Consider the following 17,163-nt stretch of genomic DNA (forward strand, 5'->3'; position numbering starts at 1 on the left):
GAGGGGAAGTACAAAATAAAACCGAATGGGAATAAATTAACACTCGACTGCTTGTCAGGTCTACCTCCACACATTTCAAACCCCTGTCTTCTTGGTGGGGTTGCATACTCTCTTGAGCACTCGCTTTCTACCTCCTTTCTTTATTTCTCTGCCTGTCTTACCCTGGCGTCTTGTAATCCTGCCAATAGATTGTTTACCCACTCCCACCACTTGAATTGACAGCCATTGGGCCACAGACAGGTTGTGCCCATTAAAGTACTCCGGGGTTGGTGAGGAGAGGAGCACCATGTGAATGTCCTGGAGCCTCAGTCTAACTGATCCCCAACTCCTTATTAAAGGGTCAGACGCACATGGTAGCTGCCAGACAGCCTTGTCTCTCATGATACAATGTTGGGGCCTTTATTTGGTATTTGGTACACCGTATTAATCCCCAAGGGGAAAGTATTGTCCCCAAAAGGACACCCTTGTCAAACATTGTTCACAGAGAGTTCTTTATGCAGTTTATTTGTCATCCATAGCTTCTTTCTATGCCAAAGAAGAAATGACATGTGAATCTGTCATGCCATCAGCAGTAGCAGCACACACTCTCGGCCCTGTCCTAGAGCCTGGCTAGGCCCTGCTACTGTCCCTTGCCTCCCTCACCTTCCTGGCCACCCATCACATTATATATCAAGGACATTGACTAATTAAAATGTCATCTTAAATTTGTTTCTTGTTGAAAATACCAAAGTGAGACAATCCCTTGATATTTTTAAAAAGCTATATTTTTTGTAAATGTTTGTACATATTGTACTTGATTAATTGCTGTATATTACAGTTTGTTGTGATAATATTACTTTTGAAAGTATTGTTTTATAAATAAAATATTTATATAATATATACAGGACATATCTCCTTTCATGTTTTATTTGGCATATTTCTTTGCTTATGGTTATGTTGCTTGTTAGAAATCATTATAAACAAAATAACTAACAACTGTAAACCTCTTAAATCTTATTATAGCTCTGGTCTCAAATTGAGGTGAATTGGTTCATTTAAAACTACAGTAGCACCCCAATCATCCGAGGTAATTTGGACCCGAATGTAAACTATTATTATTACTAGCCTTCCCAGATAAGGCTCACTCCCTGGTAGCCTGACTGCCTACTCCAATGACTGCCATTGACCTACCAACTGGGTTAAATTGGCTTTAGTTTCAAACGTTAAAAAAAAAAAAAAAATACATAAAGTCTCAAAATATAATTAAAATGCTTCCACAAAGGAGAGGATTACCGTAAACCCCTAACTTGTAGAGAGATACATGACAATCTTCATAAAAGGAGATTTATTAACAAAAATAAGAATACATAACAATACAGGTATGCTCATAAGATCAAAAAAGAGTCTGAAGGAGTGACCAAGAAGGCAGTCTGAAAGCAAACAAGTCTGAAATCCTTCGACAGAAGCAAAAAGAGACAAGCAAAAAAAAGTCCAAAGACCGTAGCAAAACTTACAAAGATACCAACACTGCAGCAAAATACATTCCACCTGCAAAACGCAAAGAAAATTAAAACAATCAAAGAACACATAAATATTCATAAACATAACAAACAATATAACATAAATAATTGCATTGTAAGAGACAAAGCAAAGAAAAAGATTTGGAGAAGCCACCCCATACACTTGAATATCTGCAAGCAAATATGAACACCACGAGTAATCTCAATAGGCTGAGTCCAGAATAGAGCTGAATGGTGTCTGCAGTAGGTTGGCTTTATAGAGGAATGGCAGGAATGGTGTGTTTTGGGGTAGGAAATGGAAGTGAGGTCAGTACTGGAGGCTGAACTGAGGTAATCAGGAGGACTTTCCTGCTGAGGGGCTGCAGAGCAAGAAGACGAGGCATTAGTACTTATCGTCAACCCCCGTTCCAGGTAATCATATGCTTTAGTTAAGCCCCCTGACTGCTTCCCATGCACATGTTTGTGTGCACATATGTAATCCAAACTGAAAAATGAACTTGAAAGACAAGGAATGGGAATACAAACATAAGCCAGGGAAGGAACCCTGGCTAAAACATCACACAGCCGAGGTGTGTAATACAGTAATCCCTCACTTATCGCGGGAGATAGGTTCCAAAGCCGACCGCGATAACTGAATTTCCGCGAAGTAGGGACACTATATTTATTTAATTATTTAACGTGTATTTGGACGTTTTTAAACCCTCCCTGTATTGTTTACAACCCACCATTTACTCTATTAAAAACAGGGACAACTGCTAAGCAATATGAAATCGGTAGATAAGTTTACACTTATTGTATAGCGAAGTACACGTAGCAGCTTGTAGGCGGTCATGACGTCATCGACCTTGTTGCAAAGATTCCTAAAGCAGATTCCATCCAGACTACTGCCTTATCACGTCCACTTGCAACTCGTTTTGCACCCTGGTTAAAGGACACTGCGGCCGTAGATCTTATATGCGTTTCCTCCTTTTTAAATAAAAAGAATCGATGTAGCTGTTCCCTTCCTTCAACATATCCAAAACTTTTACCTTTTCTGCAATCATTTGCATCTTCTGTTGGTGCTTGGACACGGCCCCTGAAGCATTAGCACGTTAATGATGAATGAGTGAGATGAGACTTCCTGGTTAATGCAACACTCCGTCGCTGAGCCAATCAGCAGCACACAGGAACTTAATTGCGTGCTCTGATTGGGTAGTTTCTCAGCCATCCGCCAATAGCATCTCTTGTATGAAATCAACTGGGCAAACCAACTGAGGAAGCAAGTAAAAAGACCCATTGTCCGCAGAAACCCGCGAAGCAGCAAAAAATCCGCGTTATGAATTTAGATATGCTTACATATAAAATCCGCGAAAAGTGAACCGCGAAGTAGCGAGGGATTACTGTATATCCAAATCAAGAACCTAAGGCCACATCTCTGCTGTTTGCAGATGATGTTGTTCTCTTGGCCTCCTCTGTAATCTGTGTTGTGCACTGGAACAGTATGAAGATGAAGATGAGGTGGCTGGCATTAGAACCAGCATTTCGAAAACTTGGCTCTTCACAGCAGCTTGTACTCTCCAGGCAAGAGGTGAGCAGCTGCCCCAAGTGGACAAGCTGAAGTACTACAGTGTGTGTTTCACAAGTAAAGGTACAGTAGACCTGATCACAAAGAGCCATCAAGAGCAGCAGCAGACTTTGTGATGTTTTACATGATGGTAGAAAAGGAGCGCGAGCTCTTGGAAGAAGATTGCAGTTTTCTATTTGCCTCACATTCTCCAACCTCACCCATGGTCTTGTGCTATGTGTAGTGACCTACAGTAAGAAACAAGTACAAGAGGCTGAGATGAGGTGTTCATGCAGGGCTTCTGGGTTTATTTTCTGTGCTTGTGTGAGGAGTTCAGCAATATGGAGGAACTTCAGAGCAGACATGCCGCTTCTCCAGAGGAATCAAATGAACCAGTTTGGACAAGAAGTGAGGATGGAACCTGGACAGGCACAGGAGGTATCTGAGGCATAGGCAAGTGGCAGAAGACCCAGGAGTAGATCCAGAAAATGATGAAGGGATTATACAGTCATACGAAAAAGTTTGGGAACCCCTCTCAGCCTGCATAATAATTTACTTTCAACAAAAAAGATAAGACATTTGCTCTTGGAGGATGTTTTGGTCCCATTCTTTATTCACGACTGTGTTCTTAGGCAAAATTGTGAATGAGCCCACACCCTTGGCTGAAGAGCAACCACACATGAATGGACTCAGGATGCTTGTTGGCATGACACACCTTTTCTTTTTTCCAGATGCCCCAAACAATTGGAAAGGAGATTCATCAGAGAAAATGAGTTTACCTCAGCAGTCCAATCCCTGTACCTTTTGAAGAATATCAGTCTGTCCCTGATGTTTTTCTTGGAGAGAAGGGGTTTCTTTGCTGCCCTCTTTGATACCAAGCCATCCACCAAAAATCGCTGCCTCACTGTGCGTGCAGATGCTCACGCACCTGCCTGCTGCCATTTCTGAGCAAGCTTTGCACTGGTGGTGCCCCCCGATCCCGAGCCATGAATAAAGAATGGTACCAAAATATCCTCCAAGAGCAACTTCTCCTAACCATCCAAGAAGAGTTTGGTGACCAGCAATGCTTTTTTTCCCACAGGATGGAGCACCGGGCCATAAGGCAAAAGTGATACCTAAGTGGCTCGGGCAACAAAACATTGAAATTCTGGGTCTATGGCCAGGAGACTCCACAGACTTTAATCCCATTGAGAACTTGTGGTCAATCCTCAGCAGACAGGTGGATAAACAAAAACCCACAAATTCTGACAAATTCCAAGTATTGATTATACAAGAATGGGCTGCCATCAGTCAGGATTTGTCCCAGATGTTTATTGAGAGCATGCCAGGGTGAATTGCAGAACGTCTTGAAAAAGACGGGCCAACACTGCAAATATTGACTCTTTACATAAACTTCATGTAATTGTCAATAAAAGCCTTTGAAACTTATGAAATGCTCATAATTATACTTCAATATACTATGGAAACATCTGACAAAAAGATCTAAAAACACTGAACACCAATACTTGTGTCATTCTCAAAATTTTTGTGCCACGAGTGTACACAGACCATTAGTGGGTATGGCACTTCGACCACCATCAATGTGCAGCATCTACATGGATGATGCAGTGGTGGCCATTTCTGCACCAGTACACTCACCACATATTAACTACTAGTTGCTGAAGTGGAGAAACACTAGTTAGCCAATATGGGTCACGGGATGATTAGGGGCAAGAAAGACCAGGCTGTTGTGGGTAATTTAGCCAGGACAATAGGGTACATCCAGTGCTGGTTGAAGACCATATGGAGCTCCATGTATGGTACAACTCGGTGCCTGGACTGCACGTCTCTTGACTTACCAAAACAGCTCCCCTCAGTGTCCATAGCTCGGACAGGGTGCTGTGGACCTTTGTACTCCACCACCCAACCCCCTAAATTGCATAAACAGCGCCCCCTCGGTTTCCATAACGCTCATTCTGTACTGTTCGATTTTGTGGGCCAAGGGGGTGTCTCCCCCATTGGTGGTCTGGACTACCATCCACCTTGAATAATGTAAACAGCTAATTGATTAATCAGCTCTGTGTATACCCTACTCAATTTGGAAGATGTCTAGGGATCTTTCATGCCCTCATAGTGCGAGGACCTTGATTTGATGTTTCGTCTGAAGGACGGTGGCAGTTTTTTTCAACACTGTGTCCCTGTCACTGCACTAGGGCATTGGGATCCAGACACAGGCCACATGGTAGGCGCCTCCATAACACATGCCCAGCTCAGGTGATTGCCACTGTAACTCTCAACAACATGAACTGAACTGAGATACAGAATGACTGTAGTAAGCAGTGCAAAACTAATAACTTTTCCAGTTTTGCACTAAACAGGTTAACATACATACATACATACATACATACATACATACATACATACATACATACATACATAAATAGCGAGTATTTCTTACAGGAAGTAAGTTATGTTATATATGACCACGCAGTTCACTTCATTTATGTATACCTCGCAATTAGTTCAGCGGACTTGTCAGCATAATAAACGCGCACGGGCCCCTTTTCTCCACGGAACCAATAACGTCGGTTTAACCCGGAACAGTTTGTGTGACGGACGCCTGTCCAGTTCTTGTAGGTCCGCATCGAGCTGTTTTAAAAATGGTGAGTTTTCAAGCAGCGTTTAATCGTTCTTGTGTAAAGAAAACACTTTGCAAAATAACAGTCTGAAAGTTTACGTATTAGTTCTAAATACAGTTCGCGGTTATTAATAATAGTTCATTCTCGTTACCAACGCTTTTGTTTCTCGATACGCTAACGACACTGATTATCCACGCCTTCGCGATTTTAGAAAAATAAATCCGATCTTTACACAATTGCCAGCTAGAAATTTTTTTTTAAAAAAACAACAAAACGAGTGTGGCAGCAGATGTTAAACGTGCGGTTAAACATCACCTCCCGATTTCCTAATTCAGGGTTGTATTTATTTTTAATCGATAATCGTTCGCCTGCCTTCAACGCGCCAACATAGTGAACAGATCGAGGTGATGAAACCTCTTATGGATTAGGAATAATTAGCAAGAAATCACTAAAGACTTGTTGACAGTCTTGATGTGCGAGTCCGGTGGCTCAGCAGCTGAGTCCATCGAAGACCACCGAAATGGCGGCTCGTTTTCACGTAACAGTTTCTGTCCGTGGTGTTTCATTCAAGAAACTCCAACAAAATTGTATCTCCTTCTTTTGCAGTTGTTAAACAGATGAAGAAAACGGGTTTCATCATTTTTGTCAAAGTTTTGCGTTCATTTAAAAAAAAAATTGGTTGTTTTTTTTTTTTTGATAAGGACCATGAGAAGTCAAGCAACATGACACCTTTTATTGGCTAACTGAACCAGTTACAATATGCAAGCTTTGGATGCCGATTGATTGATTGATTGTATTGTATTGTATTGTATTGGTTGATTACATTTTTCCTGAAGAAGAGGCCTAAGCTACCTCAAAAGCTTGCATATTGTAATTGGTTCATTTAGCCAATAAGAGGTGTCATTATGCTTGACTTCCCATTGCATCCATAACGGCTAACACGGTACAGCACCCCACTACTACTTGATAAGCGGGAACCAAACTTAAATCTTTTCTCCTTTTTGACATTTTCTTGCGTCCATGACTGCTCAGTTCTTTGAGACCTGCTTACACGTTGGTAAAATTAACACACAAACCTAAAAAGGGGGAATAAAACAACACAAAAATCGAGGAGCAGGTTTTCCCTTGTTCTGTCAATCTAGCTGCCTGTCTGTCGTCTTGCAGGTTTTCGGGTTTTGTAAAAGCCTTTGCAACTCCTGGTGAACTTCCCACCATGGAATGGGGGCAAAGAAAATGTCTAATAATTAAAACTGTTTAGTTTGCAGAGTTTAGTTACAAAAAGGGATTTGACCAGAGGATAAGGAAGACATTAAGTGTGTCCAGAGGCAGCTGACAGAGAACATCAGGGGGCACAAAGAGACGGATGGAAGTTGCAAAAGAATAACACTGCACAATTTACACAAACTGCTTAAACACGTGTTGTTTTTCTAACTCTTGAGAGAACTGCTTTTAGATATCACTACATTGATAGATAACAGTAATTTTCTGGATTAAAAAGGATTTTTTTCTTAGATGTTAATGCAGAGAACACTTATACAGCTACGTTTCCTTAGGAAACTCTTCATGAGTTATCACAGTAGACTGAAGTGTATATTTATGTGACTTTTTACTGCCAGGATATTAAATTTCTTTCTATGTATTGGTCTCGTTTTAGGAGAAGTTATAACTGGTACAGTCAAAATGATGAAAATTGACTCAAAGCCTCCTACTGTGCTGTTTGGCCAGGTGGTCATCGGGCCCCCCGGATCGGGTAAAACCACCTACTGCCTTGGCATGCAGGAGTTTCTAACAAAGCTTGGTCGCAAGGTGGCTGTCGTGAACCTTGACCCAGCCAATGACACCCTTCCTTACGAGTGTATGGTCAATATTGCGGAATTGGTGACCCTTGATGATGTAATGGATAATCTGAAGTTGGGACCTAATGGTGGACTCATATACTGCATGGAGTACATGGAAGCAAACTTTGATTGGCTAAAGGAGAAGCTGGAGAAATTCAAGGATCATTATTTTCTTTTTGACTGCCCTGGACAAGTCGAGCTCTATACGCACCACAGTTCAGTAAAGAACATATTTGCTCAGCTGGTGAAATGGAATTTCAGGGTAAGTAAGCTATTAATGTGAGTTCTAGTTTGGGATTGTCTAGAGACACTTTGTTCATCTTAGAAGTACATGAAGGCTGAAGCGAGTAAGCAAACAAAGAAATCTGTGCACATTTATTGCCTTTTATTTCGGTTTCAGTTCAATTTATTCTAGTGCCAGTAACGGCGCGTGCAGTGAATACACTTGACTTGAGCGTACTCTGTTGACCATATATGTGTACCAAATTTCAGGTCAGAAGGTGAAATGGTTTGGGAGCTGCAGGTGACTGTAACGGTACACTGCATGCACGCTGCTGAGAGTTGATTCTACGATAAAATTAAAATAAAAAGAGTAATAATTCCAAAACTCTTTGCTTTTAATATAAAGCTGTAGTGCAGAGTTTCAGCGTAGTATATGTGTACCAAATTTCAGGCTACAGGTTATTTGATTTTTGACCTTGACCTTTGACCATGGAGGTCAGTCATCACCCCGAAAGCAGATAGTAGACGTCACGTTGTACATGTGTACCCAATTTCAGGTCAATCGGTTTGTGAGCTACAGGTGATTTAAAATCCTGGACAGACAAACGGACAGCCACGGTGCCGTATTATACAAGAAGATAGCACCCTACACAAAGTACAGGCTTAAAATGGTTACATAAATTTACATTTATAGTTTGCATACATCAGCACACAGATTAAGGTATACAAGAAAGCAGAAATGAATGGCAGTAATTAACATAACCAAATTGTGGCAGTACTGGCATACCTAGAAAGCTTTGTGGCTCATGTGGAACTGTAACCCCCCAGGGTTGCTGGTTCATGTTGCACTCGTAGAATGTGGAATGTCTGTCAATATGAGATTGTAGGTAAAAAAATAAAAATCACTCTGAACAGCCCTTCATTTGGTTTTTATCATTTGAGGAGCTTGGATATCATCTTTAGGACCCTTAGCGCCCTCTTCTACGCGGTGGTGTGCTGTGGAGGCAGCATAAAGAAGAGGGACGCCTCACGCCTGGACAAACTGGTGAGGTAGGCAGGCTCTATTGTAGGCATGGATCTGGACAGTTTAACATCTGTGGCAGAGTGACAGGCGCTGAGCAGGCTCCTATCAATTATGGAGAATCCACTGCATCCACTGAACAGTATCATCTCCAGACAGAGGAGCAGCTTCAGCGACAGACTGCTGTCACTGTCCTGCTCCACTAACAGACTGAGGAGATCGTTCCTCCCCCACACTATGTGACTCTTCAGTTCCACCCGGGGGGTTTGGAACCGTTAACATTATACAAAGATATTGTATGTCTGTATACTTGCATTGTTATCACTCTTTAATTTAATATTGTTCTTTATCAGTATGCTGCTGCTGGAGTATGTGAATTTCCCCTTGGGATTAATAATGTATGTATGTCTGTCTGTCTGTCTGTCTGTCTGTCTGTCTGTCTGTCTATCTTACTTTCAAGGAATTAAGCTAAAGAAATACAGCAAAATCAATGGTAAAAATACAACTTCCTGGGTCTCTGTACACACACTCAACAATTTGTGTTTATATGTGCAAAGTTATCTCGACTGCCCAATTGAAAGTAAAATGCTGTAATTAGCTACACAAACAGCCTTCATCAAGCTTTGACAGCAGCCAAGCAGACTTTTTAAAGCAGTCATCAGTATTGTTCCTGTCTAAACTTATTAAACATACCAACAGTAGAGCTCTGATTTCATAAACGAGTATTATTACAATTTTACAAAGAATATGGACATGAGCTCAGGCTTCACGATTGAATCAGTGCTATCCTAAATAATTACGATCTGCTTGGTACTTTGAGTGCACTTATGCACATTGTTCTTTATTGTAATCCTGGTTAGATGTTTACCCTGACAAACTGTTCCATTAACTGCGTTGTTGGATTTACTGTGGGGGCAGTACACTGGCTCAGTGCTTCACAGCTTCATGGACCTTTATTTCATACCAGACATACTTATTTTCTGTGTGACATTTACACTTTCTCTCAATGGATTTTCTTCCAGAAGGCCAAAAAAATTAGTTTAACCTTTGATTCCCTCTGCATCCTCAGAAAATGCCTGTCTAAAATGGAGAGTATAAGAGAGCACTGGCTGACGTATCTCAGGAATTTGTGGTGAGGGTTGCTGGAAGTGCTCTACAGACTACTGCTTCATTTTCAGTTGGCTACGTTCAATTCAGTTGATTTCATTTTATTTGTGAATAGCTCTCTTCACAGAGTTCAGGCTCCGAGCTCTGTAACATGTTCAAAGGTAAAATGCAACTTCTGTTCTACAAATTACTAATTAGGAAATGTATGGAGGAACATTGAGGGCCAAATTAATATGTAAATAATTTCCTTCTGAAACATGATCATAAAAGTTAAAAACACAATGATATGTGAGCATAAATAATTAAATGTGTCATGAAATATACTTTGTTTGCTTATTTATTGGTGTACTTATTTAATTGTTTATTTCATTGACTCAGAGTGTAATGTGAAGTACTCAGTTAAATGGAAAGTGTCATCCACCTGTCAGAGTTGAGAGGGTGGGCTTCACCAAGTGCTGCTTTTTGATTTGCAAATCATCAATGAAGTGCACGTCTGTGGCGGAAACAAGTGCAAGAAGAAGTTGCCCAGAATTACTAGATAAACCAGCTGCTTAATTCAAGAAGCACCAAAACATTTATCAGCAGTCTGCATCTGAACTGTCCGCTGTATATGTGGCCCTTGATGACTGAAAATGCAGGTCCACTGTACCAACAGTTCACCAGTCGAAACACTGGGCTTGCTAGAGCCAAACCTCTCAACATAGACCGGTGGATTCTCATTTCGTTGTGTTTTTTTTAATATGGTGTGCAGTGCCACTTATAGAAGTGAATGCATACATACAAAAATTGGAAAAAAATTTCAAGCAACATTTAATTATTAATACTTACATGTTGTTGTGTTTATATGTCACATTTCACAGTGCATTTATTTTTTTGTGTATTTTGTTTTGTCTGAAATAGTCTTCCATAATAATGCACACATGAAGGTACAGATTTGTTTAAGCACACAATAAAACTAAGCAATTTTAAACGGATAAACGTAAATAGACCCCCACATGACGTTTCCATTAATTAAGTTATTGAACTATGGCCAGTTGACATCAGAGGAGAGAAAAACGTAAACGCGAGTCAACACCATACTTGGAGGAGAACAAACCTTTGGGGAGGTCCTCTTTCAGTTATAACAAAGTCAAAAAAATAAAGTCCAGCACAGTGACAGCCCTGGAGACCTCGGCCAACTTCCCAGCCCCTTCCTGGTCATTTTGAAGTTTTTGCCTATGAGAAGACAAAGAGGAGATCTTTCCATCTTTTGTTTCCAAGGCTCCCACTATCTCAGGTGTGTGTCTCACAAGCACCAGTTGCACTTCATTGTACAGATGTCTACCGTGACGTACAGATCAGCACTGAGAACACACTTTTTGAAACTCATTTATTTTAATCAATTTCATGTTCACGTCTAGTCTACCTGAGTTAGCGAGCAACAAATTCACATATGGACATCATCCATTATCAGATCCAGTCAATCTGGTTCAAGGCCCTGGGGGCACTGGAGCAAGTCCTAGCAGTATTGGACACGAGGCAGGAACCAGCCTTGGGTGGTATGCCAGTCTGTCATGGGGCACACTTGCCTTCACTCTCACCCTTGCACATACTTGGCAAATTAGGAGTCGGCATACACATTTTTGGAATGTGGGTGGTAGAGCAATGCACACATTTTTTATTTATTTTAAGAAAGATATTGAGTACACACCACTGAGATTCTTTGTGTATTTGTATTTGCATTCAGTGGGACCAAAGAAAAGACAGTAAGAAGACATTCCATGTTTTACTCGATTACATTACCCACCGTGGTTTAAATTTTTTGTTTTGCATCTTTGTAGTGAGTGAACAGGATTCTAAAAATGGCGTAAAAAATTACAATAGCAGAGCATTAGAACCTAGCAAGCCCACCAATTCTATTCACTTAATTTCTCCAAACTAACACTGATTTTAGTTTTGAAGGTCTCCAAATTACTGCTGTCTGTCACACATGGAATACGTTGACAAGTACTGTATTTCATGCTTCCTTTTTTCAGTGACCACCTTTTTAAAGTTAGACAGAAAATTTGTTGTTTAATTATAATCTTCCACAGTACCTGTTTTGTGCATGTAATTACTGCAGTAGTTGCCTGGAGCATTATTTAATTCATCCTTAATAGATCAGAAGTTTACTGCAGAAGTCATACAGTATAGTAGAATTGCTCTAGTGTTAAAATAATATACTTTAAATATTCATTTTTCAAATGTGCAGCAATAATCAATGACTTTTTCATATTTTCCCAAGCTCCACGCCCCTCAGTCACAGTTGAGCGTAGCTTTTCAAAACCAAAAGGTGCCTTCTTAGAGAAGTTACTACAGTACACTTGTACAATAATCAAAATTTTTTGGTGGAACATATAAATAAAATTGATTTGAATGAGTGAATTGGTGAACTACTAATTAGGATATGATGGTTTTCTTTATTAAATGTACTAAGTTGTGAAGGTTAAAATAAATACTTCTAACAGTGTTGATGATTTGGTGCCTTATTCGGTTTATAGGTTTTCATGCTGGAGTCCTGACAAGGGGTCAGCTCTTCTTAACCCAGACTTTAAACTTCTCAACAAAGATGCACGCTTTCATCACAACAGTCCAGTTAAAACTGAACTTGTTTTCTTTTGTCCCCTTCAGCTCGCTGCTGTCCACTTAGTGGATTCCCATTACTGTGCGGACCCAGCCAAGTTCATTTCAGTGCTGTGTACATCTTTATCCACCATGCTGCATGTTGAGCTCCCCCATGTGAACATTCTTTCCAAGATGGACTTAATTGAACAATATGGGAAGCTGGGTATGCTTTATGTGACTTTACAGATGGCTGACATTGTTAATGTGGTACATGTAACAAGAAGTAGTTGCTTAAAGGAAGTAATTGTTAATTGCAATACCAATTTGTAATTTCATTTTTATTTTTAAAGCATTTAATCTAGACTTTTATACGGAAGTACTGGATTTGTCCTATTTACTGGAGCACTTGACTTCTGATCCATTTTTCAAAAAATTCAAGTGCCTGAATGAGAAGTTGGTGGAACTGATTGAAGATTACAGTTTAGTGTCTTTTGTGCCTTTAAATGTTCAGGTAAGGTCCTCCATATCAGTCTCTTCAAAGTAAAGTGTCCGCTGTTGTGCAATTTTGCCTATCTAACTATCTAAACTAAAAAAGCTTCAGTATTTTTTAGACAAATTCACACAATTCAAATTTGCAATTGAAGTGGCTAAATTTGTTTTTGATTTTTAAACATTTCAATTTTGTTTTGTCTTTTCCGTCTATTTCAGGTGTAGTCCTGGGAAACCTCAACCTTATTCTTTCTCTTTTTAATTCTGCCTCTCTTTTCTCTCTCTCTCACACACTTGGCTATTATGATGCTCTGTATGTTTTCACTGAACAGCGTTCTTGATTAACACAGTTCTTCTTGGGTTGTTTTCATTAGCTTTTCAGTCGTAGTCATTTTCTAATTAAGCCTGCTGTAAATGTTGTGTGAAAAGTGAATGCCTGTTTAAAAAAGAAGGTGCATTTTTTTAAAGCAAAGCAATACTTACCCAGTTAGCAAAGCTTATCAGGATTTTCTACATTTGATAAAGCCATCATGCATTCACTGTGATATAGTGGTGCTCTGTTCATGGTGCTGGTCCTGGCCCAGGTCTTCCAGGATCTGCTCCGGCCCCCTGTAATCCCAAATTATGTATATAATTATGTATTGTGTATATATACACACATATACAGTCACATTAAGTCTCATGGGCTTTTCCAGACCTCACAAAATGTCTATGAGTATTGAGGTCCGTCCTCTTTTGAAGGTGGGCCTACATATTATGTTTAAGCCCTGGCTTAAGTATAAATCTATTTTTTGGTCATTGGTTATTATAATTTGTTATTGTTGTTGTTTATGTTTATATATGTTTAATTATGTATTTTTTTAATCAGTTTTGTTTATTATTTGGTTTCTATGTGTGAATGTTTGTTCTGCCGTGTCCCTTATGTTTTATGGGTGTCCTATAAAGGCTCGTGGAAACTCGTTACTGTGAAGACAACCCTCTTTTGCTCTTTTGAGCATTTTGGTGTATTTTTCTATTTTCTCAAATAATTTATTTATAAAGACTAGGGGGTTTCACCCCCTGCTCGCTTCGCTTGCCAACCCCCCGGCGTGCGCTATGCACTAGCCACTTCACGTCTCTGCCGCTCGCGTATGTGGATTTCACTTTCACCAAACAACAAATCTTTTAATTCTCGCGGATACACCTCTTCATTGGGAAGAAACACTACTTTTCCCTGATGGCAACACAAAATAGACGATCTACAAGTCTCTGACTTAAAGTTTAAATCCAAACAATATATTCGATCTCTTTTCAGTATTACATTATTTCACCGAGTAATAATTTCCATTTGTTTGCGCTAATGCAATCTTTACTATATTTTTTTTGAGACTTTCGAATTTCAGTACTTTCATTATCTCTAACCTACTCTGCATGTGTTTCGCCACAACGTTTTTGAATTCTTTGTTCTACTTTGTCATCTACTCTTTGTCTTTTATTTCTGGCCCCGGGCCTGGTTAAATCTCTTGGCACAAAGTGTCATCTCAACGGACTTGAAAGTATCTCTCTGAAAAAGGATTTTTGTATATAATAGAGAGTTTTTTTTATTTGCCCTTTTTGTGACCAAACTGGAGGTTTATGGTAACCCTCCTCCCTTGTGGGGCTTTTGCTGTATTTGTTATGATATTATAGTATTTTGCCAGCTCCAGCTGAAGCCAGTAAATAATGTTTGAGGCCTAGCTGGACTAGTGAGCCTGTACTTGGCAGGATGGTGAAGATCCTGACCTGCTTCTTGGCTGAATTTTGGAGGCCTCACCTGTTTTGCTTTTGGGGAAACTCCATTCATAAAATGGCAGTGACTTGTGTTGAGGTTGGGTAAATAGCAATTAAACCGGAAGGGGCAGGACCTACGTGATCCTGACCAAAAGTGACATTGGTGTTCTTTCACAGTGTCCTCCTGCTTCTTCTTTCTAAGGGCAAAGAGGGAAAATTAGTTGACATCTGTGTCACGCCGTTTTTTCTTTTCCCAGGGTCTCTCATCGTCTGAACCTAAAAAGCACCCCCTAGGCTTGTATGCCTGCCAATAAATACACACACACAAATTTGGACTAAATCCAGTAATGTGTCTTTTTAATTAAGTAAAAAGTTACATAAAATAACTGACTTTAGTTAAAAGAAAGGAAATGAATTACAATGAATCCCAGCAGCCAAGGCTAAACTGAAGACGTTCTCGGAGGCACAGTGGCTGTTGTTGCTTTTGTGGGCCCACTATTTGCTGGCATGTTTTACCCTTCAAGTACTCGAGCATTTTAGTATACTTGTGTGAAATTTTAAATGTAGTTATTAATTCATTTAACATGTTTTTATATATGAAGACTATATCATGTTGAAAAGCGATATACAACCATGAAGATTTAATTCAGACATATTTGACCCCTTCCTTAAATCCTAGAAATGGATACAAATCACTTTGTCTGTTGAGAAGCACACACACATTTTGCTCTGTCATTTTCAATGTTAAGTGCTCTTCACAGAACAAATAGAAATAAAGAAATCACAAAAGATCGCTTTGTTCTTGACACTTCCTTTGACCAGAGTAATCTCATACCTGCCACTAAACACATTCTGGGCTGGCTGCTTTGCCTGTCTGAGGACCTTCCTAATTCTATAGGATTTGTTAACACCCTCGTCTAATGACAAAGTCAAGACATGCAACAGGATGGCTACTGCAGCAATATGGGATTTTGTAATGGCCGAGGCCTGCTGTTGTTGTGACAAAGCCAGAAGTGAGAGGTTTGTGGCTAACATGTGGAAGAAGAAATTGTGAGCTAGAGGTCCTATAAGAGAATTAACAACTGGTGTAGAAGATCTAGGAATGGGCACTTCAAGTTACTATGTGCTCTTTTGGTCATGGCTAGTTACATCTTTTGTAGTAAACATTAACAATTTTAATTTTAACGAAGAAGCTGAAATTCAGATAATTGAAACTGTAACATTTTAAGAAGCTGTTCTCTTACACTTTAAATTGCATTTAACGAAGCAACCACTGCATAATTCCAGTGTGTCCATAATTTTGAAATTCATCTGTTTGTTCATGTTGCGGATTAGAAAATGGATCAATAAACGGGATGGATGTTCATTTATACTAATTAAGTAGTTGAGCTCTTAATGGAAATAATTATCAACCAATTACTGCTGTCGCCAAGACCCCAATACGTGCTGAACATGTTCATCATGCTCTTTCGTGTTCCTTAATGTTGGAACTTCAGCGTGAAGGTTTGATTTGCACCATGTCACACTTGAGTGGGGTTTGAGCTTGTGGCCTTTTGCTTTATTAACCAACACGTTACGTGTCTCTTTTATGTATCCAAGCAGCGTTGCAATTGGAGGACTGTAAAAAATGAGGATTTTTTTCTTGTTGCTGTTTTTGAGCTCATACTTTAAATAATCTGATTCACTTTTTAGGACAAAGAAAGTATGGTTCAAATGATGAAAACTATTGATAAGGCTAATGGGTACTGCTTTGGTGACATGGAACAGAGGAGCCTGGAGACACTAATGTCTGCCGCAGTGGGAGCCGACTTTCACTTCTCCTCATATCCTTTGCTTCAGTTTTGCTTTAATAGAAGTAGTGTTTTGAAATGGGCCGCTTCTTCTATTTGTATTTTTGTAGATTGCCTAAAGATTTTCATACTTCACAAGTTGTTAACATGTCACCCCCTTTAGGTGTTACTTGTGAAAATGTGTTTTTTTTTCTTTAACTTAATTTCAACGACGCTGGCTGTTCAGGAAAAATATCTGGAGCCTAACGTGATGACTTTGAAGGAGGAAATGATGGAATTATGAAAGGAGTGAAACTTATTCAAGTAACAGGAAGACTTCCATGGAGATCTGAGATCATTCAAAGGTATACGTTGCACCAAAATAATCTTAACTGAAGCACGTTAATCAGGTGAGCCACCTGAAAGGCGTTATTCTGAGGCTCATCGTAAGTGGCGTTTGATTGATACCCCCTATCAACTGTGCGATTTGACACAAACACAAATAAGGACTGAAGTTTTAATTCCTACATCCTGTCTTTTATGTTTTACGAAAGTGAGATCAACAGTTATTCTCGTTGTTTGCTTTCAATGCTGTCTTGAAAATAAAACTATTTTTGTTACTAACATACAGTGCAGTTTTTTATTGCCACTGTTGGGAGGGTTTCATTATGTCGGCCTTGTTATAGACTAGATTCATTCCTATGTGCAAAATGTAACAACAAAAT

At 39.7% G+C, this 17,163-nt stretch overlaps 1 protein-coding gene across 2 annotated transcripts; it reads left to right on the forward strand.

The window, feature by feature from the left end:
• Positions 1-5,605: 5,605 nt before the first annotated feature.
• On the forward strand, positions 5,606-17,062 carry gpn2 (GPN-loop GTPase 2). 2 transcript variants are annotated; one of them, XM_051919104.1, is made up of 6 exons: positions 5,606-5,684; positions 7,315-7,760; positions 12,498-12,654; positions 12,782-12,942; positions 16,362-16,491; positions 16,669-17,062. In XM_051919104.1, exons 2-6 carry the CDS (start codon positions 7,341-7,343, stop codon positions 16,740-16,742), a joined length of 942 nt encoding a protein of 313 aa, XP_051775064.1. In that variant the 5' UTR covers positions 5,606-5,684; positions 7,315-7,340; the 3' UTR covers positions 16,743-17,062. The 2 variants fall into 2 exon arrangements, with proteins under 2 accessions (XP_051775064.1, XP_051775065.1); XM_051919105.1 differs by lacking the exon at positions 5,606-5,684 and adding an exon at positions 5,731-5,752.
• Positions 17,063-17,163: the final 101 nt, after the last annotated feature.

Source organism: Erpetoichthys calabaricus, chromosome 14, assembly GCF_900747795.2.
Source record: "Erpetoichthys calabaricus chromosome 14, fErpCal1.3, whole genome shotgun sequence".
Lineage (NCBI taxonomy): Eukaryota > Metazoa > Chordata > Cladistia > Polypteriformes > Polypteridae > Erpetoichthys > Erpetoichthys calabaricus.

Coding starts and splice junctions, on each gene's coding strand:
- gpn2 (XM_051919104.1), top strand. CDS start 7,341: ATGATGAAAATTGACTCAAAGCCTCCTACTGTGCTGTTTGGCCAGGTG. Junction 7,761..12,497: donor TGGTGAAATGGAATTTCAGG/GTAAGTAAGCTA, acceptor TGTCCCCTTCAG/CTCGCTGCTGTCCACTTAGT. Junction 12,655..12,781: donor TGAACAATATGGGAAGCTGG/GTATGCTTTATG, acceptor TTATTTTTAAAG/CATTTAATCTAGACTTTTAT.